At 39.4% G+C, this 24804-nt stretch overlaps 1 protein-coding gene across 1 annotated transcript; it reads left to right on the forward strand.

Moving 5' to 3' along the window:
• Positions 1 to 10888: 10888 nt before the first annotated feature.
• Positions 10889 to 16944, forward strand: LOC309677753 (uncharacterized protein; the record flags this gene model as incomplete). The annotated part of the gene is made up of 6 exons (XM_082490633.1): positions 10889 to 10947; positions 11411 to 11528; positions 13160 to 13495; positions 13711 to 13750; positions 14980 to 15068; positions 16126 to 16944. The coding sequence occupies 6 exons, from the start codon at positions 10889 to 10891 to the stop codon at positions 16348 to 16350; spliced, it is 867 nt and encodes a 288-aa protein (XP_082346759.1). The 3' UTR covers positions 16351 to 16944.
• Positions 16945 to 24804: the final 7860 nt, after the last annotated feature.

A 24804-nucleotide genomic window follows, 5' to 3' on the forward strand; every position in this document is an offset into this window, starting at 1 on the left:
CACTTTCAGTCACATGCCATATGCCCTAACTATAACAAAAAGTTAGTCCAGTGACTGTATTTTGTCCCTGTGAAATTTGTTTCAAGCTTTGGGATTTTCTGGAGTACATTGTCTTGACACCAGCACGTGTAAGTCTTTGGAAAAAGGTAAGTATGCTCATGTTCAGATAGAGTGGAAAATTTTAGCAGTTAAATGCACTTCCCCAGAAAACAGTTCTCTCTAACAACGAAGTTCTCGGTTATTTCGCAGAAGTGCTGCATTGTCACTGAACTGCTGTGAAGATATTTGCGTTTGAAACTAAGTGGAGCTAAGCTGTGTTATTTTATCTTTCTTAGGAAAGACTGGGATGTTACTGTGATTAAACTTAGAGTAAAATTGGAAAGTATTTTTATAGGGCTAAATCTGTGTTTCTTGAATATGACATCTACTTATTTGTGATTCTAAAATTCAGCTTTGGAAGAAAACTGTGCTGTGAAAAAAATCTGTTATTTCTTATGAAAAAATATTTGCTAGAGAGAGGGGGAGAAAAGTGAGAGCACTTTGAAGCAAGTGATTTCCAATTCCACGTAGGAACGGGTTTTCGTTTACTGTTTGGCTGTAGATTTTAATCTAAATCCGTAGGCAAATGGGGACCATTTGTTGTTCCTCTCTTGACATGCGTTGATAGCGTTAAACTTCCCAGGAGAGTTAAGGAAGCCAAGTTATGGGCATCTCCTCTTCTTTGTTTTGTCTGGATGAAAATTCATTGAATTGAGAACTGATTTTATATTGTTTTGTGAGTCATTCCTGTGGTAGGGGAAAAGCAGAGCATTACTCCAGCACTTCTAAGGGTTTTCCACGGAATCGTTACATAAATCGTACACTGTGCCAGTGTTTCTGGGCTTTGGGGGGACTTTAGAACTCCATTAGTGTAAAGAGTGGAATTTTATTTAGTTTGACTCATACTGGTTTATAAAGTTTGGTACTTGCGGTTTTGTGGAAATTCAGTATGTCCTTGGTATTTTTTATGGGATACGCAGATTTATGTGCAGTACTCAAGCAATATGGCAGAAGTACTCCTCGACTAGTTTTTAGTAGAGGAAAAAAATCCCGCAATGGATAGAGAAAAAACAACAGACAACTGCTCAGACCAAAATTTTGTCTAGTCCAATATCTTTTTCTACCAGTGGCTACTGGTGAATGCCTGGCAAAAAATACAAGAACAGAGCAAACATGCAGCAAACAACTTTACACGTTGTTTGAAGAAGTATCTCCTTTTTTTTTCCTTCAATCTGTCTTTTGGTACCTCCATTTGATGTCTCTGTATTCTTGTATTAGAAGGAAGAGCATTTATTTCCTCTTCATGATTTATTCCCTCATGATTGTCACATGGAAAACCTGTTGATCTATGCGGTTTAAATCAAATGAAGATCTAAGCGGTTTATTGATTTATTTATAACGGTTAACCAGCAATCAACCAGCTACACATTCAAGATCAAGAGCAGCGATACAGCAGTTAACGCTACCACCAGACATCCATGAAATGTTAATAAGCACCTGCAAATTTCTAAGCACCCTTCTGCAGCGACTCTCAGAAGTTTTAACCCCGCTGCACGCTCTCACGTGCGTGTTCACAGAATGACATACGCACTACTGCCTTTTATAGCCAGCATGCATTGCAAGCACATATCCCGTTTTCAGGGGGCAGAGTGCAAGTCTGCTCTCGCCACACGGCTCCTGTTAGAGATGAGGGTTCTCTCGATTACTTTTGAGTATGCTGTAGCACAACTCTCATGCCTGCAAAATTTCAGCAGGTAAATTTTTCCATTCTATCTGAAATTATCAAACTGTTTATATTCAGATAGTAGTTCTCTCTGCATAATTGATGCCGAAAACCAAAAATGTCTTTCTCCAAACTACAGAAAATGTCTGGTTTTCATTCACTATTTTTTGTTCCCGTGTCTTATCTGGATAGGTACATATTTTTTCTTTAGAATGAGGCCTTTAGGAATCATACAGAAAAGGACATTTAGGTTTTGTTTCCATTGCTTTTAGCTTTTTCCCCTAGCTTTTCTTAGCTTTAGCCACCTTTTTAGATAAACATTAGTTTACTTTCTCCAAAGATGCCACTACCTTCTAGATCTTACCTCACAGAATATCAAAGAGTCTTTTGTTTTTATTAATTGAACCGAACTTCTGTGTGTTGTCTTTAACTTTATAATGAATATTATGGGAAGCAGAATGAAGCTCAGAAGTAACAGGATCTTCAGACAAAAGCACGTTGTCGGATCTGTGAAAAGGCAAAAAAGGGCAAAGTAAATATAAAAGGGCGAGTTGTCAACTAATTTCTAAATGTACAATTCAAATAAATGGCAGCGTTTAGTACTGTGGCGTTCTATGAGGCACTGAGGAAATATTTTGCTTGCACAGATGGCAAACCTATAGTTTTGTCCTCAGTGAAGTTCTGTGTATGTTCATGATCTGAAGTCACTCACTGAGTTGTAATATTTTCATACACTTTTTCATACGTTTTAATGGAGAGAGGAGAGGTTAGCTTTTGCATATTGAAAGGATTTGGGAGAGAGAGCTTTGGCCTCAGACTATTGCACTGCTGAGAGCTACAGAGGCTTTATTTTTCTATTGCCAAAAGAAAAAGCAAGTACACTTAATCACTGTCCTTTTTAAGGATTTGTGTGTGTTAGTGCCTGTTGCTTCTTTGCTTGGCAACCTCATGCTATAATAATTTAAACAAATATTAATACCATTATCTCAAAAAAACATACTTAGTTATGAAAATACTTATAATCAGTGCCCTGAAATGTCAAGTGTGAAGATATTTACCATTCTGGCTTTCATAAATGTCCCAGCATTGAAAAATCAGTTTTTCTGATTTTTTTTCTGTTGAGGTGGGCTGCAGGGCAGTCCGCTGGAATGTCCCCGGTTCAACATTGTGGGTTTAGAGCTTTATTATTTGTCATAAGCACCCCACCTTTCACGCAGAGTTGCATTTGTGGTATGTGCGAAATGTAAAGTATTTGTGGTTTCATACTGAGAGTGTGAGAGAGAGCTAAACAAAGGTAGCTGTAAGCAGAATTTTATATTAAACAAAGCCTTTATCTGCACCCATACCTGTAATGATGTAGATCACAGTAGTATTGAAGAGTAAAGTTTCCCACTCCCTGTGTGCCAATGGTAATAAAAGAGCCTGTGCTGTTCAACTGGAAAGTCAACAGTAATGACCAACCTAATACGAGTTCGGGATTGTGAGCCGCCCTGGCAGAGACTGGTTTTCTTACAGGAAGTTTAAAATACTTACTGTCATTCTGTCCAGCATCTAGCCAAGGCACAAAGCGACTCTCGTAATTAGAAACACAGCAACAGAACTGCTGCAAAATGTAATCTCTTTTACTAGACCCTTCATTGTCATGTCTGAGGAGAAAAAGAAGAAAGCAAACTTGAATGTGTCCTGTACCAAGCGTACAGAAAGAGATTAAGCCGTGCTTTAAAGGCGGCCTTCCGACAGCTGGGGTAGAACTTTCACAAGTGCCAGCGGGACGTGGAGAACAATGGCATGGGGAAGCTGGTGGGACTTCTGTTACTAAGTTGGGTGTGCCTTGAAAAATCTAGGCGTACAAGATGAGAATGGGTTTAAAGATTAGCGATGGTTGTACAGAAATTGCCACTTTTATCTCAGAGTATTTTGAAATGGGGGATCTCCCCCGAGAGACCCAGTCTTGCAGGCCGTGGAGGTTGCAGCAGTAACTCCTGGGGCATCCCTTTCAGGAATGTACGGAGAACAGAGAACCTTGAAGAACCGTCCTGCGTGCTGTGGTGTTATTGGTGAAAATTGGTCTTTGCCCGTATTTTTATCTCAGCACTGAATAATAATCAGCGTGCTTAAGGCAGGATTTCAACAAGCAGCACAGGATTTGGGAGAGTACTCTAAGCTGGGTGGCACAATAAGAGCAGAAAGTAGTGACTGTCCTCATTCACTTGCAAATACGTGGGAGCTGCATGACAAACTCCAGACGCTAAAACTTTTTTCTATAAGAATTCGGAAAAAATGCACAAACCGCATCCAAGTGTGGGCTAATATTCCCAAGTTAGATTTTCTCTGTGTCTGTTAGCATTAAGAATTCATTTTATGCAGCATAATATCTTCCAGAGGCACACTAAGTTTTTTGAGATAACATGAACATATTCTAATTTGGAGTTGCTCATTATATTTCATCTGTTTTGCTTAAGTACCCAGGAGTTATTTTGGTATGCTATTTCCAAGTGACTGAATATTAAAGGGTATTTACGTTACTATGTAAAATAGCTCATAAGAGATTATACTTTATGTAAACAGTTTCCAATTTGTTTTATGATTCTTCACAAAACACCTTAAAAATTCTTTCTAGTTCTATAGAGGGTTCTTTTTTTCCTTTTCACCCTGAAAATTGATATTATTTATTTGTACTCCAAAGAAAGCAAACTTTTTTGAGAAGGTAACAGTTTTGCATATGAAAGATGTAGTACATCTGAGCTATTTTCAGATGTTGATTTGTCTTGGGGAATAAATAATAAAAATTTGTTCTGAATTGCTGGAGAAAGAGGATCCTTTGGAGGACTCTACGTTGGTTTTGTAGTGAATAGTCAAAATCTAAAACAAACCTGAAAAGACAAATACTGTCTTTTTTAGAATGTAGTTTTACATTAGATTTTTATACACTGTTAAGTAATTATTTTTGCTCAAACAGGAATGCAGACACATATCTTTCTCCAGGTACACCCACAGCAGCAAGCTGGCGAGCCACAGAATAATTACACCAAAGCCAACTGAAACAATCTTAAAGATAATGCCATCAAAAAAACGACTGTCTACTACTGTGTAATAAATGCCAGTGTACTATCTCAGAATGACACCTAAAGTCTTGATTAATATTATTAATTCTCTTAATGTAAAGTATGTGCACTGCCAGCTTGTGACAAAAGTGCACAGATCTGTGGAAACTTCTAGGTCCTTGTGTTTGGCTTTTAGTAAAGAAAATATATTGTGTAGCAAAATATTGGCAGAAGAAGACTTCGGAGAACAATGAAAAATGAGTCTGCTCAATCAGTTTCTAACAACGTTACTTACAGCTATGTATTCACTATTTTACTCCATTTTTCTCAGAGTGACACCATCCTGTTGGAGGATGCAATTGAAGCATCACAAGTACTATTGTGGTAATGAGTCATCACATATTCAGGGTAATCAGTGTATCACTATGTGGGCATCTGCTACTTCAAAACGTTTTCTTCCATCGTATTTACAAGAAGGCATAACTATCTTTTAAGTTCAATTTTTGCTTGTTGTGTAGCAGTGGAAACTCATGCCTGCCATAAAAATTATTTCCAATTGTTTCACTGTCGGCACAGTGTGTCCGAAATTCCGAGTTCAGCATTGCATTAGTATTCCAGGATGCTTAGATGACAGAAGCATTAAGGGACTCTTATAAGTCTCAGGTAATCCACATCAAGTGTTCTTGACATAGAATTGTACAATTAGGAAAGGAATATAACTTAGTGAAAGTCTAGATGTTAACTTTTAGACAAGTTATGATGACAGGCTCAGCTTTTAACTGAAAATTCTTTTAAGTGTAATCAGCTGAGCTCTTCTGTTTGTCTCCATCACAATATATAAGGAGAGTCTAGTTCGGCTTCTTGACTGCCTTAATGCTTGTAATTGAAAGAATAAGCTGTTAAAACTCTCATTTGACTACTCACGTCTTGGAATTTTGTCAGTCATCAAACTGGACAGCTCTTTCTTTAGTAATCATTAAAATGAAAGATACTTCTCTAAGGTTTAGAGTAGCTGAGCTAAAAACTTTTCTATATTAATAGCTACAAAATGAAAGCCCAGTTCAAATTCCCGATGACAAATGGCTAGCACTATGTGGATTTTAAGATGTTAAGCTTTCACTGTAATTGCTAAGTAAGAAACTATAAGGAATGCATCTTAGCTTTACTAAGAATTTTGTCAGGCAGTATTTCTCGTCACTTCACATCAGATAACATCATGACAAGATCAGTATCAACTAAATGTTACATGCCTACCTATCCATATATCTCTCCAACCCACAAAGGGTAAACGGAGCTTTTTTTTTTTTTTTTTTTTTTTCTCATCTGCATGTAAAATCATGGTTAATGTTGTTGCTTTAAATGCTCTTTTAGAAAAATGTTAACACACTGCATTTTCCCAGCATGGACGATTCAGGAGTGACATTGATGTGCACTAGTAATTTGGAGAGCAAAATGATAGCTGGTGGGGGATATGGTTCCTCTACCTATTCCTCTTCAGCCCTGCATCAAAAAAGGATGGTCTGTAGAAATGTATTTTGCAGTTGTCTTTTCTGATGATCTATACAGGGAGTATTGTTCAGTCCCATATGGCAGCAGCATGCCCATTGACCAACCTCTTTAGACCCACTTACTAAGAGTCTTCTACTTCACAGTGAAACTCCTACTAGGTATGTATTCCGCTCAGTTGTTGTATAGGTGTGTAGGAGAGCCATGGCATGCTTTCGGGCATCTAAAGGTAATGGGCTGGACAAGTAAGGGGAGAAATCTGTTACTTAAATTATGAAAAACTCTGCTAAGCAATTGTTGGTTTATGGCTGTTTGGCAGAACACCACCGAGGAAGAGCAAGTAGCCGACTAACTCATTCTCTGCTCTCTTTAGTCATCTTCTCTGTGGATTTCTAACAGTTTCGAGGGCAACTAGAAACAGAAATATCTTTTCTGTAAACCAGAGCTTCCTAGAACTCTCCATTTCCAAGTGGTACACATAGTAATTACAGATTTCTCTTCATCACTGAGTTTTCACCAACTAAATTTGTCTCATCAGTGATTTTGAGATTTTCTTTGCTAGAAACATAAAATGGTGGTGGCAAACAAAATATTTTGACTTCTTGAGAAGGTTTGGGAAGATGCCATAAGCCTTCCCTTCTGAAATGATAATGATGAACAGTCCATCTGCCACGGCTCAGTTTCCATAAAGGATGCATAAGGGATCCACAAGGAAATAGTTAAGGCAATATAGAGAAACCTAATTTGCAGCTGTCTTTTGATCAAGGTCTACCACGAGCCACGTCTCCAGTCTTCAGAGAGACTGTCTTTCAGCAAGAGCATGACACCAGGTGAGATAATGGCATGGAAAAGAGTAAAATTTTTCCCCTCTCTCCTGTAGACACAAGGCCACGTTTTTATAGAGCGTTCGGAAAAGAAATGCCTTTATTCTGTATTAATCTGCCAAAGAAAACCCAGCTGCAGCCATTTTCGCAGAAGACAGTTATACCCACTGAGTTATACTCCCTGAGGCAAAACTTTTGCCAAAACCGTAAGTGACTAAGGTCATTTGTCCCCTAAAGCTTGGATACAGCAAGTTAATCCTCAAGAGTGTCTTGTTATGAAGGTCTAGGTTTACAGGAAAACCAGTGTAAAGGCATGCAAAAAATTAAGCAAACAAAACAGTTACACAAAATCTGCGAAGTCTGTGAAGTATGCAAGGTCATCTTTTCAAGACTGATGTTCCGCTGTACTGATTTATTATACCAGAGGTACACAATGTTTAAGGTTGTTTCATAGTACTGACTACTTTTCTGACCTTGAAGAAACTGGAACCTCGGGCTTAAATGAAAACCATTTCAAATATTTTACTTGTATGTTGTTTACCACTTTTGACTTTCTGCGTGTGAGCTTGGCCAAGTCAGCTTCTCTGTGTCTCAACTTTGGAGGTGAAACTGCTGAAGTTATTCTTACAGCATTATCTTTCTGTGAATAGAGAATTTAAAGTGGAATAAGAAAACAAACCTCCTAAAGCATAATGAAAGAGAATAATTAAGAGATTATACATATATATGATATATTTGTATAATATAGCATAATATATCTGTATAATATGCATATAATACACATATAGATTTGCTTTAATTAGTAGCCTCACATTCTTCAGAGATTTTTAATGGCCAGATGATTAATCTTTTACAGTAAAAAGAGTATCTGTAGTATGACATTCTTATCTCCCCACTACCATTGGTGAAAACGCTCCAAAACATGCCTAAACATGGGCAAGTGGAAGTGACAGTGATACAACTGTGCCATCAGAGTTACTATTCCAAATGGATTCTTTTAAAAGTTGAACAGATAAGGTGACAGCCAGAGACACCTGTGCCAACCTGCAAATATGGTAAATGGAAATGTGGTCAGTCCGGGAGGCTGTTCAGTTTAACAACCGTAGGTGTCTTCTTTGGGGTGCAATGTGTGTCTCTCTGCTCCACTGATTTTTTTGACGAGGAGTATGGCTCAGTTGCCTAAACAAGCACATCCAGTGTGATTTTAGGTGTTGTGGGGTATCCTACATGGCTGTGAGTTGGGGTCCAGAATGATGCAGGTCTCCATAAGCTGCATGTAAGGATGTCTCAGATTCCTAGGATGAGTGACACTTACCAAAGGAATTCCACCAAAGATCTCTGTTAACTACAATGGCAGCTTAGATTCTGTCTCCTTTGTAGGCTCCTGCGTTTAGATGTATTTGTTTAGGCTAATAGGAAACGTTGTCTTTATGATAGAATCCAAACCCAATACTTAAGTTCACTGTAAGCAGAACCTGTGGAGCGGTACAGTAGAAGTTCAGCCGTTATGCAGCTGTAAAAGAGCAGTGATTTTTTGTAGGCATAGGAGTGGTACAAGTCTTGCAAGTTCTATGAGGCTACTGTAGGATATTGGTGTACATTTTCTGAAATACTATAGATATGTTGATACGGATGATACCACAGTGATCGTGCTCTGCTTTTTTATTCAAGTATGCTAAATATGTGTCCGCCTGATTCTGCTTACCACATGATAGGTAAATTCTAGAATGCTGACAGTAATTTTGTATGTTGTTAAAATGTTGTTTTATTCTTAGAATAAATCTATTCTAAGTCCCACTGATCAATGCTGGCTCTATAAAGAAGCCGAAAAAAAGGCCTTTTTTAGTGTTATTCTATGACAACTTTCCTAACCATTTGGAGCATTTAGTTCTCATGAGATTTTCACCAAATTTACAAAAAAAAAAAAAAGCGTTCTTCGTATCTTTTTTTAATTTAGCCCTAGACTGTGCTTCTAGGAAATATTTATAAACAGCGAGTTCTGGTTTTCTTGGTTACTTTCAGTGGATTTAGCTGCCAGTTTAATGAGAGTTAGAGTGCCGTTCCTCATTAGACACCTTATTAGCTGTGCAGGAGAAATGGTTTTGAAAGAAAGTAAGCCTTGCATTTCTTAGATTATGTTTTGAATACTTAGATGAGGAGGAAAACAGTCGTCGGTGGATAGAAAGCTGGAGATCAAGTGTGCCTAGAGATGAGGCTAGAAGCATAGGTCATTTCTGAGATTGGATTATGTAGCCGAAAAGATGAGGATTGGAAGAAGAGCTTTTTTCATATCCGTTTGACTTTGGGACTGATTTCCATGTGAATATGTCATGACTCTTTACTATGTAACTGGGAGAAGTTCCCCCCTCAGAACTTAAATCCTAACTATCTTTACTGCCCACACTATCTGGAGTATCAGTATTCTTGTGGTTAACTGCTTGACCAGTATCTCCATGTCAGCAGAGCTAGAGATATTTACATGTGTTTATAAAGTGGGATAAACATTTTCAGAAGTTGAAAGCTGGACTAAACTCTTCTTTTACATTTAGCTGTCTTTACACATTTTGCTGTGTTTTGTAGATGCATGCTATATAGTGCATATATGCCCTACTAATCTTAAATTTCTTCCAGTGTAAAACGGCTAGGTTGAATCCCTCCCATAGGCCATGACTATGCTAAACATCTGTGAAGACTGCTTTAATTTTGAAGGAGCCAAACCCAGAAAATTCTGGCTTTCTCACAGATGTCTAAAGAATTCCGTGTCAATCTGATGCTCCTCTGGAAGACTGAGTGTCGGTATTTTATCCAGTGGAGGTCTTTTTACATTTTTTACAAAGACAAAGTCCTGTGCACTTCTGTACAGTGTGTTGGAGCGTACTTATAGTGGTACCATTCAAGTCTACAGATAAACTATACCAATGATAAATAACACCACTTCCAAAGGAATTTAGATGACAACATTTTCAGTTTTTAACGTGCGTTAATTCTCAGATATACTGATCTGTAAGAAGCAACCTTTTCTCAGCTCCTAGAAAGGTGGAAGAATTATTAGCTCTTGCTAATCAGATTCCATCATAGATGCTGGAATCTATTATAGAAGAGTCGAGTTTGTAAAGAGTTTGTCATGTTTAGTTTCATAATCAATGTTCTCACTAAAAGAAAAAAATAATAAGGAACATTTCAAAAAAATTATCCCACCCTTCTGAAACCTGCTGTCATTTTCCTCCTACCTGTTGGAAATGCCAGGAGACAGGATTCTTACAGCGGTTGTGCTTGTTCTCAGAATGCCTTTCCACTGTGCAGAACCCCCAGGACGTGACGGTGGGATCACCACTGGGAATCTTTCGTGCTCTGCTGCCGGGAACCTGCACAACAGCGTGCCGGGACACACGACCAGGCGGCAATAAGAAATGGTGTGCTCTACCCTAAACAGCATTGTGTGTGTCCGCGTTGCTGCTCGGTCTGCTTGCTGTGTGAGGAGAAGTGATCTCACCGAAATATATTGCACTTAAGTTTTCTTTTGCTGGAGTTGAAAGCAGATTGCCTTTTTCACTGTTTACAGTGAAATTGAAAGTTACAGAGCCAGAGCGGAGAGGCGATGGGAAGGAGCCTCAGTTAAGGAAATACTGGAAGATACCTGTCAGGAGAAGGTCCTTTTCCCCAGTCGTGTGAGCTGAAGTGTTCATCTGTTGCAAAATGCCGGATCCAACTGGATCACCGTTGTGCAATGCTACAAAAGGGACTTTCTGCCAATGGCATGTGCTGATTTCTTAACATTTCTAGAGCTGGAATATGTAGCTGGCCATATAAGGTACTACCTGCGTACCTTCAGTTTCCCAGCATGGGGTTAATGTGTATCCTGAACTCCACGTGCAATTCGTCTTTGCTGCTGGCCCATTTCACAGCGGTTCTCGGAACATAGTGTGTGCTGTGCGGATACTAGGCACTGTGGAGAACTCCCGCTAATTCTGCTGGTATATGCACAGTGAGGCTTTTTATCCTAAGTTTAAAAATTTGGTCTTTGAAGCTGCGAAGGGCACCAGACAAGGCTGGGGACAAGAGGGCAAAAGAGAACATTAACAGTGGTACAAGCTGAATATCTGTGGTATCATTGTGATTCTTAATTCCAGGTGTGCAGTTGTGCTTAAAGGGGTGAAAGCTTCTAAGTAAGGTCCAAAAATACTTTGTGACGCAGTTAACTCATCCAGAAGAGTATAGGCCAGGAAACAACTAACCTATTAAGCTTTTTCATACCTCTAATATTCTTGGCAAAGCAGCCTTGTGGTCCAGCCTCTAGAAACATTAGCTAATGGCCTCCTCCTGACTAGCAAGTTACCTTCTGATGAGCGTAAAGACAGTCGATACAGAGACAACAAGCAAAAATTCAAAAAAGTAAGAGGGAGTAAGGAAGATGGTGACAAAAGATAGGAGACAGCATTTGCACCTGAGTATATGAAGGTGTTCAGGATAAGACCCGTTCCTCTAACACACTTTCAAAAGAGCATACAGATTGTTCGCACCAGTTCCCATCATGACCTAGGCTGCAGTGGGACAGAAGGCTTTTGTTGTTCAGGTTTCTTTAACATAAAATACTGGTTCAGTACCTGTATTTCCATCAATCATAGAAGAAAAGCATCAAAATGCAGAAGTGTAATAGCATATCTGGGCACTCTGACGCAATGATAAGGGTTCACGAATGGTCAGGGTTGGAAGGGACCTCTGGAGATCATCTAGTCCAGCCCCCTGCCCGAGCAGGGTCACCCACAGCAGGTTGCACAGGACGGCATCCAGATGGGTTTTGAATGTCTCCAGAGTGAGAGACTCCACAGCCTCTCTGGGCAGCCTGTTCCAGTGCTTTGCCACCCTCAAAGGAAAGAAGTTCCTCCTCATGTTAAGATGGAACTTCCTATGTTCAAGTTTGTGCCCGTTACCTCTTGTCCTGTCACTGGGCACCACTGAAAAAAGACTGTTCCCATCCCCCTGGCACCCTCCCTTTAAGCGTTTATAAGCATTAATAAGGTCCCCCCTCAGTCTTCTTTTCTCTAGATTACAAACACCCAAGTCCCTCAGCCTTTCCTCATAAGAAAGATGCTCCAATCCCCTGATCATCTTTGTAGCCCTTTGCTGGACCCTCTCCAGCAGTTCCCTGTCCTTCTTGAACTGGGGAGCCCAGAACTGGACACAGTACTCCAGATGTGGCCTCACCAGGGCAGAGTAGAGGGGAAGAATGACCTCCCTCGACCTGCTGGCCACACTATGCACCCCAGGATGCCATTGGCTTTCTTGGCCACCAGGGCACATTGCTGGCTCATGGTCATCCTGTTGTCCACCAGGACTCCCAGGTCCCTTTCCACAGAGCTGCTCTCCAGGAGGTCAGCCCCCAGCCTGTACCAATGCATGGGGTTGTTCCTCCCCAGGTGCAGTACCCTACACTTGCCCTTGTTGAATTTCATAAGGTTTCACTTGATTTGACATCAGAAGTCCATCTTGGACTTGGTTTAGGCCCTTATATTTCTGCAATGGGAGGGAGAATGTTTCTGTTTAAAATATTGTATTTCATGCTGTTATAAATACAGAAATGGCACAGCAGTGGCAATCTGATTGAATGGAGTAAAAAGATATCATTGGTTCTTTTTTCTGCACATTTTTACAAAAACATCATTTGCAATTTTATTGTTTTATTATTTTTCTTGGGGAATAGATTTTAATGATTTTTTTCAGTGTTGGAATTACTACTGCTTGTGTTACTTTTGCGTATTTCAAACATTTAAAATAAGTATTTTGTTTCCAAAGCCAAGTTTGTTTTCATTGTTTTTCCATTAAGGAGACACATGTTACCAAAACATAAAAGTCAGCTGCGCTCCTCATGTTCATCGGAGGTCTGCTTTTTTAAAATCTGTTAAAATTAGCAAACTTCAAGTGAGGGCCCCTGTCTTTGTCCTTACTCTGCTTACTCCTTGGAATATTTTCTTTTGAGTTTTCGTGTTCTTAGTCAAATTATGATGTATGATTGGCTGGTGTAGGATGAGGACCATGATATCATTGTGCAGCATGAGTTTCAAAATTATGTTTTGACCATTTTGTCAAAGGATCAAAACTTGTTTGGAGATGAAGAGACAGATGAGGATGAGGATGATGATGATGAAGAAGAAGAAGAAGAAACAGAAGAAGAAGAAGAAGAAGAAGCAGAAGAAAAAGAAGAAGCAGAAGAAAAAGAAGAAGCAGAAGGAGAAGCAGCCGAAGCAGCAGGAGGAGGAGGGGAAGGAACAGAGGAAGAGGAGGAAATAGAGGAAAAATGTGAAAAAGAGAAACATAGTAAAACTCCTGAGGGAGAGAAAAGCAGTGTGGAAACTGTAGAGGTAAAAGCATTTACTCCTATTAAGTTATTGGTCTCTGAAATAATTTGGTTTTATAACTTAGATTAGTTTGAATATATTTGTAGCTTGGAAATGGAAAGTTGTTGTTTGGGGTGGTTTTGGTAGAGGGAGGAACAAATATATAGGTGTTAATGGTTAGAAATTTTATTTTTTAACAAGTTTGAACACAGAGATTTCATTGTTTTGTCTCTCTATAGGCAGAAGAGACTACTCAGAAAGAGACCCTCGTTCAACAGGGTAAGAATACAATTCCTAAGAACTGGACCATTACAGACTTTCTAAAAAAAAAAAAAAAAACATTTCAAAAGAGAAAACTTTTCTAAACAATCTCTATTATAATAATACTGAACAATACAATTATTGTCAGCAGTTGGTAAAGCAGTTCTTGAGAGCTGATGAAATTTGAAAGACAAAACCCCATTACTAATTGTTAATGACTCGACAGCAAAAAATAAGTTTCCCAGTTATGTCTTGGAGGAAGTCCACGAGAAGGACTTTTTCTTAGCAGGACCGTGTCTTACTTGCTACGACCAGTTCTAGTTCTGAGGTGACAAAGCAATGGTAATTGTATTGTCTTTCAAGCAACTTGTTTAGGTGCCGTGTTTCTTCAGTTCAAGAGAGAAGCTTATCAAAAGTCTTTCTCATCTCTGTCAACTGACATTTCCTCATTACATTCACACACAGATTATTTTAGGTGAAATGTGGTAATTACTGAACACTGTTTAGAGATGCTGAAGACGTAAGTGTAGATGTTACCTGTAGTTTTGATGACAGTTTGAGTGAACTGTATATTCCTTTAGAAAAGCCGGGGAGTGTGAAGCTGGGTGCCCTACATGCAAGACAAGTCAAAAATACTTCTTTTATTTTAGAAATTCTGAAATAATCTGTAGTTGTTCCTTTGAAAGAAAATAACAAATGGAAATAGCTTGTCCAGAATAGATGCTTAAATATTTTTCCATCATACAGTGATCTGGAAGTTTTGATATTAAGTTCTAAATTTATATCGTTCACACAGGGAGTATAGGAAAATTTAAACACAAGAACATCAACTCAGATGGAAAGTTTTTCCTTTCCCAGAATTGTTTCTATGGAATAAAATTCATGCTGAACTGTAAGTCCTGCCCTAAAAGTCAGCTTTTCCAAATTAGAATATACTTTCAAAATCAGCGTGCAAGACATTGTCTTCTGTCAGCAAGAGGAAACTATGAGTGTCAAGTCAAAACATTTTATATAATGTTACTGCCGTAAGTGTTCTGCTTTTGAGAATCAAGCACCTGGAGAATAATATAAGGGCATTATGTAGAGAGGTTGAAAAATAAAAACAGTCTTGTCAGGCTGGGCATCAAATTGAACTGAATATTCTGATTGCCTTTTTTTAAGATCCACGTTTTATTTGGTGACTTTTACTTCAAAAATAATTGGCAAGAATGAGAAGGAAGTTAATACAAAGCTTTATATTATTGTAGAGAAAGAAAGCACTGACAATCACACTGTGAACGGTTCCTCAGAGAACACTGATGACCAAACAACTGGAGGAATCGCTGGGAGAAAAAAGGTACGTGGCCTGATTTTTCCTTCTGGTTTTACCAGTGACCGAGGCAGCAGTGGGCAGTTACCAAGCGGGAGCAAATGCCCCAATTTACCTGATCTGCCCGAACAAGTAAACTGCTGAGCAACCTGTTCCTTCTGTTTTATTTTGTGATAAAATAACTTAAAATTGTCCAAATAACTGCTCTATTGAAATAAGTCGTAGTCCTTTTGTCAGTAGAAATGAGATAAAGCCCGTTATCACCTGTTCGTGTATAGCATGCCCATAAAAGACAGGTCGTTAATCACATCAGATTTTGGTGAGGTGAAAACTTAGGACTTGACTCCTATGAGAAGTTATCTGAAAATATTTCCCACCATATTTCTCTCTGAAAGCAGCAGCTGAGCTAGTTGACCTCGTATCTATTTCCAACATGCACTGATTTAAAGAGTGTATTTATATATATATTTCCATATATATATATATATATCTGCACGTTGAGGAGTGCCTTACGTGGACTTTCTTACAGGTTTAGGACCCAAAGGCTTCTGCAGAGACTGGCTGCTGTGTTTCCTGTTGAACAAAGACCTTAAGCACCAGTTAACTTCAAGCACGTGTGTAGTCTCACCGACATAAAAGCACATTGTCATTAACTGTAATGGGACTACACACATGTTTATAACGAAGCATATTAAGCATTTACTGCTCTGGGGCTTTGCAGATCTGAGCCTGTATTTTTGGGCCTTGCCTCAGGCTCTTGCTTGAAAGAAGCACAGATAATTCTGCGCCACTTGCAGTGTTGTGTACAAGCTGTACAGTGCGTAAGGTGACAAAATGCAATCATTTTAGCTTCTCTGATTCATTTGTCCTATTTTGACACATTTAAAATATTGCAGAATAATGTTCTTCATTAACATGTTTAAAATGGTTATTTTCTTTTGAAAAATGGTTTATTTTACCAAGGAGAAATTTGCAAGCTAAATTGACCTTGGTATATACAAAAGGCTTTGTGGTGGGGTTTTTTTAACCTTGGATTTCACAACTAACTGTTTTGACCATATTATTTATCTATTTTTTACTTCAGTTTTCCCTGTTTAAGCGAAAGCCACTGACAGGCCAGAAGAATGTATGTAGCGGAAACGAAGATAGTTCTGGAAAGCCCTTACAGAGTGAACAAGAAAAAGAAAAGGAAGATTTATCTGGTGAAGACAGTAAAGATGAAAACCAGAATCACACGTTGGACAATTCCAGGGAAACTGTGACTAACCAGGACAGAAGGATGAAATCTTCTACTTGTATATTACTGTAACACTGTTATAGTATGTAAGAATGTGACAGTCTTAAAGCACATTGTGCGATTTTTACTTGAAAACAGTTATGACTCACCAGGGATGTTCGTGGTTGCTTTTTTGATTGATTTGATTGCTGTGGTTTTAAACATGCAGACTATTTTCCTGATATTTATTGGTAATTTTAATAGTTGCAATTGATATGCTTGTCAGCATCTTGCTGGAGTTCTGTGGCCTTAACTGTTAGTGTTGTGAAACAAAATATATTTTTTTATGTGAAAAGTGGAATACAGGCATTTCGTGGGTTTTGCTAAATAATTTTATGCTGTTTCAGTCTACAGAGTACCACTTTCTGTATGATACTCTTCCAAAATTATAATATTTGATGTAAGACGCTATTTGGTTTAACAAACTAGGTAAGAATATTGAAGTTCACGTTTTAAAGAGGGTACTCAGTTACTTAGGAATACATACCCGTCTTTCTGTTTTGACTTTGAAAAATTGCAATGAAACTTTCAAGTTAACGTGGAGGCCAGTACTGAGAAAGTTACTTAAGTATGTGCCTAATTTCATGTACGGCAGCAGTTCCACTGGAAAGAGTACCGAAGAGTAGTGTAAGTGTATAAGGAAGCGTCCTGCCAAACTGGGCCTTGGGGAAACCTTTCGTTTCTGAGAGATGCTGAACACCGTCAGTCCCGCTGAAATCGGCGTAAGCTGATGGGACTCTCTCCTCACAGAATCGGGCCCAATAAAAAGGGGACAGCCTCCCTGCTGTTTCAGTTGGACTCCAATCCTGTATTCTTTGAACATCCATAACTTAATGAGTCTCTAGTGAAGCTTTCCTTACTGGAACATAATGTAACCAGAGTTACTATGGAGTACATTGGTATGACAAAAGAGATCGTTATGGGCTAAATATTGGGGTTTCTCTCAGGCATCCTAGCTTTTCTTCAGATGGAGACTGAGCAGCAGGAGTACTGAATCCCATTACTGGTATGGATGAGCAGAATGTTTGGGTTTTTAATTAGTCCAAGAAGCAGAAGTAACAAACTCACTACTCTAATTACCAGCATTCCCTCTAAATAAAATTTGATTTCTGAAAATTTAGTCCAACAAGTTAGGAATATAACCCTTTGCCACGATGAATCTGATCCAGGGTCCGTGTTTGCCCCTAAACTAAGCATACTAAAATGTGCTTAGTTTTTATGAATGTACACAAGCTCTAGCATAAATATAAAATAAAGAACTATTTCTAAACTGAGTACTTTTCAGAATACTTTACAAGGGACAGATGATTTTTGTAGAAAACCTAGGAAAATGTTATTTAATTTCACTGACATAGGAACATATTTTAATATGCCTTTGGCCATATTTTGCCTTTGGATTACCAGTTTCTCCTAATTTCAGAGTTGCTTAAATTTTGTATAATGTAGTCAGAAGTGTCTGGAGTTGGTTTTTCTAGAAGTTGATTCAGCTGAACGCTTTGTCCCAATAAGCATGGCAGGTGCCCAGATTCTTTCACGGGGCTTCCTCTGTGCTACAGGAGGCATCATACTAAAAACCTGGATGCCTGGGTCATCCTTTGACAGAGTTAATTAAAATCCTTTTGTTTCTGTTATTTTCCTTTGGGCGGCTCTTGAGTTCTGCATTGAACCTTACATGAGCTTTTTTTTTTTTTTTTTCTGCCAATGTGCATTATATATTTGCATATTTTCTTGTTTCCCTGAATGCACATGTGATTTCTATTCTACTTGGATACTGTTGTGAACGGTAAAGAAGTGGAAAAGGAGAAATAAAGTAAATAGTGCCCTCATGACTTTAAATAAGCTTTAATTATTTTTAAGGGGAGATCAGTCATAGAAATTGTTACTGTAAGGACAGTTTCTTTTTTTAAAATGTGAAAAAAAATTAGGGAAAAATATTACTTTAAAGTGGGAATTACTGTTAAGACTAATGCTACAGAAGTTTATGTAATGGATTCTAAACTGATGTACACCAAAGCAGTTTCAAGGACTTGTACATTTATCTTGTCCATACGCTTCACTTAAGAAGAAGCAGGAACAAATTAATCCGTTCAGATGTCTTTTTTACTTGTTTTCCTCGGCAATAAAAAAAGATTAAACAAATAAAACAAGTTACATGTCCATGTGTATTAATTTAAAGTGGGTTTTTTTAACAAGTTCACAATCTTTAAGATAAAAAGGTCAGGGGTTTATTACTGAAAGGCTCTCATCAACTGATGAGTAGGAAGAAGTCGTAGAAAGATTTATAATACAGTTTTCTCTGTTTTTTTTTCTTACTCTCCCAAAGATAACTGTATCAATTTAAACCTTTACTTCTAGATTTCACAGTGCAACTGAGATTGTGCTTTAAGAGCGGCTGGTTTTCTAAAATTTCACCATCGAAGTTACCACTAGATGGAGTTTGTGCTCTTCGAAGGTGTAACTGTCTCATCCCACCCAGCCTCTCTCTGGAGCCAGAAATTTTCCTTCCCCTGGCCCCTCAAAAGCGGTTAAAGATACTCACTCTGTATCAAATTTTCTGATTCGACATTCGCTGAAAACTTTATGTGTTCTGGCATATCGCTTTTGGCGTTACAGTACTCTGGTGCCTTGACATGTTTATATTGTGTATTTGTAAAGTTTTAGACTGTGTATTTATAAAAATATAAAGACAGAAAAAACCCAATTACTCATGTATTTCTCAATGTAGGTGTTCAGTGGTCAAATTCTGATGCAGAAATGTAAGTCTAGGCATACGTGTTTGACATAAAAAAGGTGCGTCTTGCAGACATATCTACATATATGCACTGATACATATATACATGTATATATATGTATATAGACAAAGATACACATATATATAGACATATGTGTGTATGTATATGAATGATCCAACGTGTACCTGACCTCCTGAAATTTCCATTTCATCCATATATTTGCATACGCGTGTTTATTGATTTCCAGGAAGCACAGGATTCATTTATGCAGCTACTGTTCCTATGCGAGTTTGTGGGGATTGAAGTAGAAGAGGAGAGAACCCGCTGTTTAAACAGTATTTTATATACCCAAAGATAATAATAATATATCAAATGAACTTTGTGCAACTTTTTCCTTTTTCTTCCAGGAAATATTTGTATAATACGCAAACTATGTCCAATCTTTGTCCCTGGGGAAGATTTTAAGACGTGCTGTTGACATTAGGGTAGCTGAAGGAAATTGAATTAATATCACAATGGTAAACCACTGTAAGTCCAGATAATCATATATACACAAGCTAATCTTACACGACTGTTGATAAACTAAGTAGAGGTTCACTTAAAATGTACTCGTGAATAAGACATTAACTTGTCCAGCTTTTGACAGCTGGCTTTTGACATCTAGCATTTTTGACGTTTACTTAGTATATCAGAAATGCTTTCTTGCATGCGAAATGCATTCTGTACTCAATTTCAGTTGAAATTGCTGGCCAGGCTCCTTGCGGGCCCAGAAAGGGGTGGTTCTTAAAGCAACATAGTTACGCCACCACTGGCCATCCTACTATCACCACTCTCTACATCTGATACCCCCCCCCAGGTGAAGGAGTAACCCTTCGCTCAGATTTACGACGTGTACCTAGCAGCGTGGATGCTTAACAACACAGAAAAAAATACATGTTCCAAAAATACCTAAAATATCTGAATTAGCAGTAGAAAGGAAATCACTTAAGTTAGATATTAAAATCCAATAATTGCGCACATGTAAAAGTACCCAAATGTTGTCTAGGAAAATGATAACCATTTGCTGCATCCTTGGACTATTTTCTCTCTTTAAAATATAAATAAACTACCTCTAAATCCCCTGTGTGTGTTTTTAAGAGCTATATCATTTATACTGTTCACTACTCAGAAGGGTTTACGGCATTTTCACACCCTGTTATGTCTAAATTCCTTTTAAAACTCCGTGTCCTGGTGAAGTGTGATGAGTCCACTGGCAGCGGTGAGAATTGGAGGAACTGATGCTTTGGTAGTAGGTCTGCTTCGCTCAGTACCTCGTACTGGTGAGGTCTCAAACTTCATGCCTATTTGCCTTCTAAGACTGTGTTGGAATTACGTCTTAATCACACTATATAATTAGCAGTCTTTATAGGGACCAGGTAGTAATGACTCAAGAAAAACATTGCAAAATCCAAATCTGGCTAAACTGTTGTTCTTTTATTTGTACACAAAGAAATCTTTCATCTTCAAGACCATTCATTTGATGTTGAAGCAGTTTAGACACAGCTGTTTCCAATCACACCCATCAAAAGCTGAAGCGATATTAACAGAATGTTAAGAGATGTTAACAGCTTTAAAAAAAAATTAAAAATACAGAGGTTTTGTTCTTCACTATATCTACTAAACATTAAACCATATATCAGCTGATGGACTCCACACTATTCTTAAAAATATTTCTGCGTCGTTCAGTATCTAAGAATGCAATATTGTCTCTCCCGCAAGATTTCTGGTTTGCCGTCTGCCTAAGACGCTCTGTGAGTAGGACACACGCACCCCGCCAGAGGGAAGGGGGAAAAGGCAACTGGTGTTCTTGAAGACTTGCTATGTATGTATACTATGTATATGCTATGTATGTGCCTGACCCGGACTTCATGTTGAAATTTTCCATAGTTTTGGTGGTGGAGAAATTGAAGGAAAGTTAGTCTAGCCATCTCCTTTATGCCATTGCTGGAAGGGAGGGCATGAGGCCACCATTAACTGGGAAGACCCAAGGAGACTTCTGCAGATTGCTCTTGTAGGGAGCATGTAAGTGCTCGGGGATGGAACACACAGATGGAGAGTGCTGCCCTGAAGCTTTCATTTCCCTGAAATACGGTATTTCTACAGCCAGGGCGGTATATTCTTTTGTCAAGGAGCGTGCCGTTAAGGCTTAGGTGTGACCTGAGAAAGAAAATTATTAGGATGTAAGTTAAGATTATTATTTCACGCAAGAAACTATTTGATCATTATCTCTGTTACTTAAACTTACAGAAGAAGAATTTCCATTGGTCCACATCCTTCTGACATTTTTAGCCGGTGATGCCTTCTTGTCGGCTGGCCTCTAGTGTTTCTTTCCCGCCTGTCATCTTCGGAAAACCAGCTTTCTATTAGAAAACATGAATACATCACTTAAAAATGCAAAATGAGCAAAGCGTCTTTGACAGGCGTGCTATCTGCAGTGGAGACGCCTTTTGAAAATGGCACTGAGAGAAGCATCTCCTCTGCGTGAACTGAAGCACGGGTGCTGGCAGCGGCCTTTCGCAGCCACGTGCTGCTAGCAGCAGCACGGTAAGATGGAGGAATTTTGTCTGTCCTTCCCCAGACAGCGCTCTGTGTGACACACACCCACCTGCCTCTTTCTGACCACGTCTTCCCCCAGCTTTTTTTTTGCCTTTTTTCCTCTCGGCGCCTCCAGTTCCTCACCACAGCCATGCCCACCAGCAGAGCTGCTCTTGCTGCCTGTTATCTCCGCAGGTCAATCCCAATCTTTGCTTCCACTTCGGTCTCCCGCTCCTGTTCTCTTTGTCAGAGCTTCAGAAACGTCCCCACGCTGGAGTGCGCCCCATCAGCCTGCAAGCACCCGGAGCGCCCCCAGAGTGGGATGCTGACAGGGACCAGTGTCCTAGAAAAGTTCATAAGCAACAGGCTGATTTCCAGAGGGGAAAAAATTGGCCGGAGGAGCTGGCAGTGACAAGCAGCTGGAAGGAGGGTCTGGTAACAGCAAACATTGAGCAACAAGTAATATTTCTAAACGTTGCTGTCACTAAACATCGTCAGAAAGTAATTCATAAACCTCAAGAGTTGTAAGAATTGTCCAGAAGAATTCCCTTTTTTATTCATTATTATTATTGTTTTAGGACCGTCTCTATTTCTGCAGATATTTGCACGAGTAACTTGAAAGCGTTAGAGCATTCTTATTCAGTAAGGCTCTTCACTGGGCTAAAAACGTTGTGTAGTTTGGATTAGGCCCCTAGTTTGTCATCCTCTTATCATGACTAATCGAATCTTATTTGGGGCTTCCAAGACTTAATTACACGCAGCTGGGTTATTGGGTTGTGGGTTGTTGGGTGTTTTTTTTTTTCTTATCATTCTTTTACTATTTGGAGAAAAAGGATTCAATTGTTAAATATATTAAAAATTGTACTTTAATGAATTTCTCCCCTCCTCCAAATGCTGTATTTTCATTATCGCTGTAACTGTAGTTAAGTTAAAGCTATTCTGGTACAGAATAATAAAATTATAGTTCTGAACTGCTATTAAAAATAATCATGAAATTATGTGCTTAAATTAACTCCTTGGCATAATAAGAATATATCTTTAAGTCTCCAAGAGCACTTAACTTTGCTTTGGGTCTTATTGCCTATTCAACTAAGACGTTCTCACACACTTTCATATTGTTCTATTGCTTAATTTCAGTTTTCAAAGATTTCTTTATTTAATCTGGGACTGCATTTCATTTACCTCTGAACAGCCAAAACCTGTGAATCTTCAATGAAACGCACACTGGGTATTTCTTGTGTAGTGCCAGTAGTGCCTGGAACTCCAAATAACCACAAGCTTAAATATTTGGAATTTTTTCTATGAAAATTGAGAGCTGAACTGTGAGGTAAAAATGACCAGGACTGCGCTTTCAAATTCAATAAATGTGACATTTGTTTAATACGTTCCTAGTTCCAAATGCTTTCTCCTATTAGAAGGTCCCTTAAGAAAACTACTTTACGAAAATCTAATTTGTGTTGCAAATTCAAAAGAGGTTTTTAAAGATGCCTTGAACTTGTTTTGCAAGCCCCAATCTTTTGGATGGTTTTACATAGCCGCCATTCTGACAAAGATGCGGAATAAGGGTTACATTGCCCAGAGAAACTCCCGAGCCAGCGTGCACCGCAATGAATGCCCACCTCAGTACCGGCGCGTTTACAAGGCTGATTTCAAACAGCCCATGAAGGATGCATTCACGCTGCTAGTTACGCTCGCGCTTGCATCTGAATTTGAGCTGTAACTTGCAGACTATGTAAACTCTTGAATCTCTTGCCTTTCTCAGGGCAGCTAGAACGCTCCAAGAGCTGGATGCCGGAGGAACACCGGCATCCCAGGCGAGCTCACGCACAATGCTCATAGCGAGCTTTGCAAAACCCCATGCGGTCGACAGCCAAGACATAGTAAAAATCAGCCGGGAAACACCCATGGTTAAGCCGTTGGAAAGGATGGAATCACGCCTACACAATCAGGAGGAACACAAAAGCAGGTTAAAAGCTCGTTGATTACGGTGAGTCAAATGGGATGCGTGCCTGTACCAATTTGGACACCACAGCAGCGGTTAACTGGTTGCACCCACTACTGACAACTTCGCTTCTGACACTGAGAGGCCGACCAGCCGGGGGGGATTTGTCACCACCAGCACACTTCTGTATGGTGGCAATGAAGTTTTAAATGGCCAGAAAGGCCTACCCAAGAGGGAGGCTGTGAGCCCTATTGTTTGGACGATACTGGGACAGCTGGTGGAGAAGCTGCAGCTGCATCAAGACTTCTGCTGGCAGCGGCTTCTTGTCACACAGAATCACACAGAATCACACAGAATCACACAGAATGGTCAGGGTTGGAAGGGGCCTCTGGAGATCATCTAGTCCAGCCCCCCTGCCAGAGCAGGGTCACCTACAGCAGGTTGCACAGGACGGCATCCAGGCGGGTTTTGAATGTCTCCAGAGTGGGAGACTCCACAACCTCTCTGGGCAGTCTGTGCCAGAGCTCTGCCACCCTCAAAGGAAAGAAGTTCGTCCTCAAGTCCCTCCCTTGTCCAACGCTATCATACTGGTATAGACCTGATATTTTTAGGAAGAATGTCTAAATGAAGGCCAGTGTTTTACAAACGGGCAGCTAAACGAGAAGGCAAGAGGTACCTGACCCGTTAAGGTCTGCTTCACGTACCTGTATTGTTCCAGCACATCCGTGTGCTGCACTTTTACCAAAGCTTTGCAGCACCGATAAATTACAGAGATTATCACTATTTATTACAGATTTCTAACCTTTCACTTTAATCTTTTCTATGGTACCTGTGCCAACAATAATAGCCTAAAGCACACCCTTTTCCCTTATTCTTCTGCTTTCAAAGTAAAGTTGGTCTTTGTAATGTCTCCTCACATGTAAATTTAATCTTTCCTTAGGATGTTAAAGTGTAGTGGCTCAGATGATGCTACCGTTGGTTTTGTTACTCCTTTTGGGTTTTTTTTTTTAATCAAGGTGATCAAAACTGTCTATGGAAGCCTGGGCAGAGCAGGTGAATAGCTCGTGCTCCGAGCTCATGCTCAGAGAAGAGGTGGTGCTGAGGACCCAGTGCCTACCCATACCCATCCAGGTATTTCACTCGAGAGGAGCTCCAGCCTGGCCCCGTGGGTGCAGGAGGTGCACATGCTCCTGTGCACATTTCCGTCTCAGACACCAAACCTGGAGGATTCGACTGGGG

Source organism: Vanellus vanellus (genome assembly GCF_965231255.1).
Source record: "Vanellus vanellus genome assembly, chromosome: 1".
Classification (NCBI taxonomy): domain Eukaryota; kingdom Metazoa; phylum Chordata; class Aves; order Charadriiformes; family Charadriidae; genus Vanellus; species Vanellus vanellus.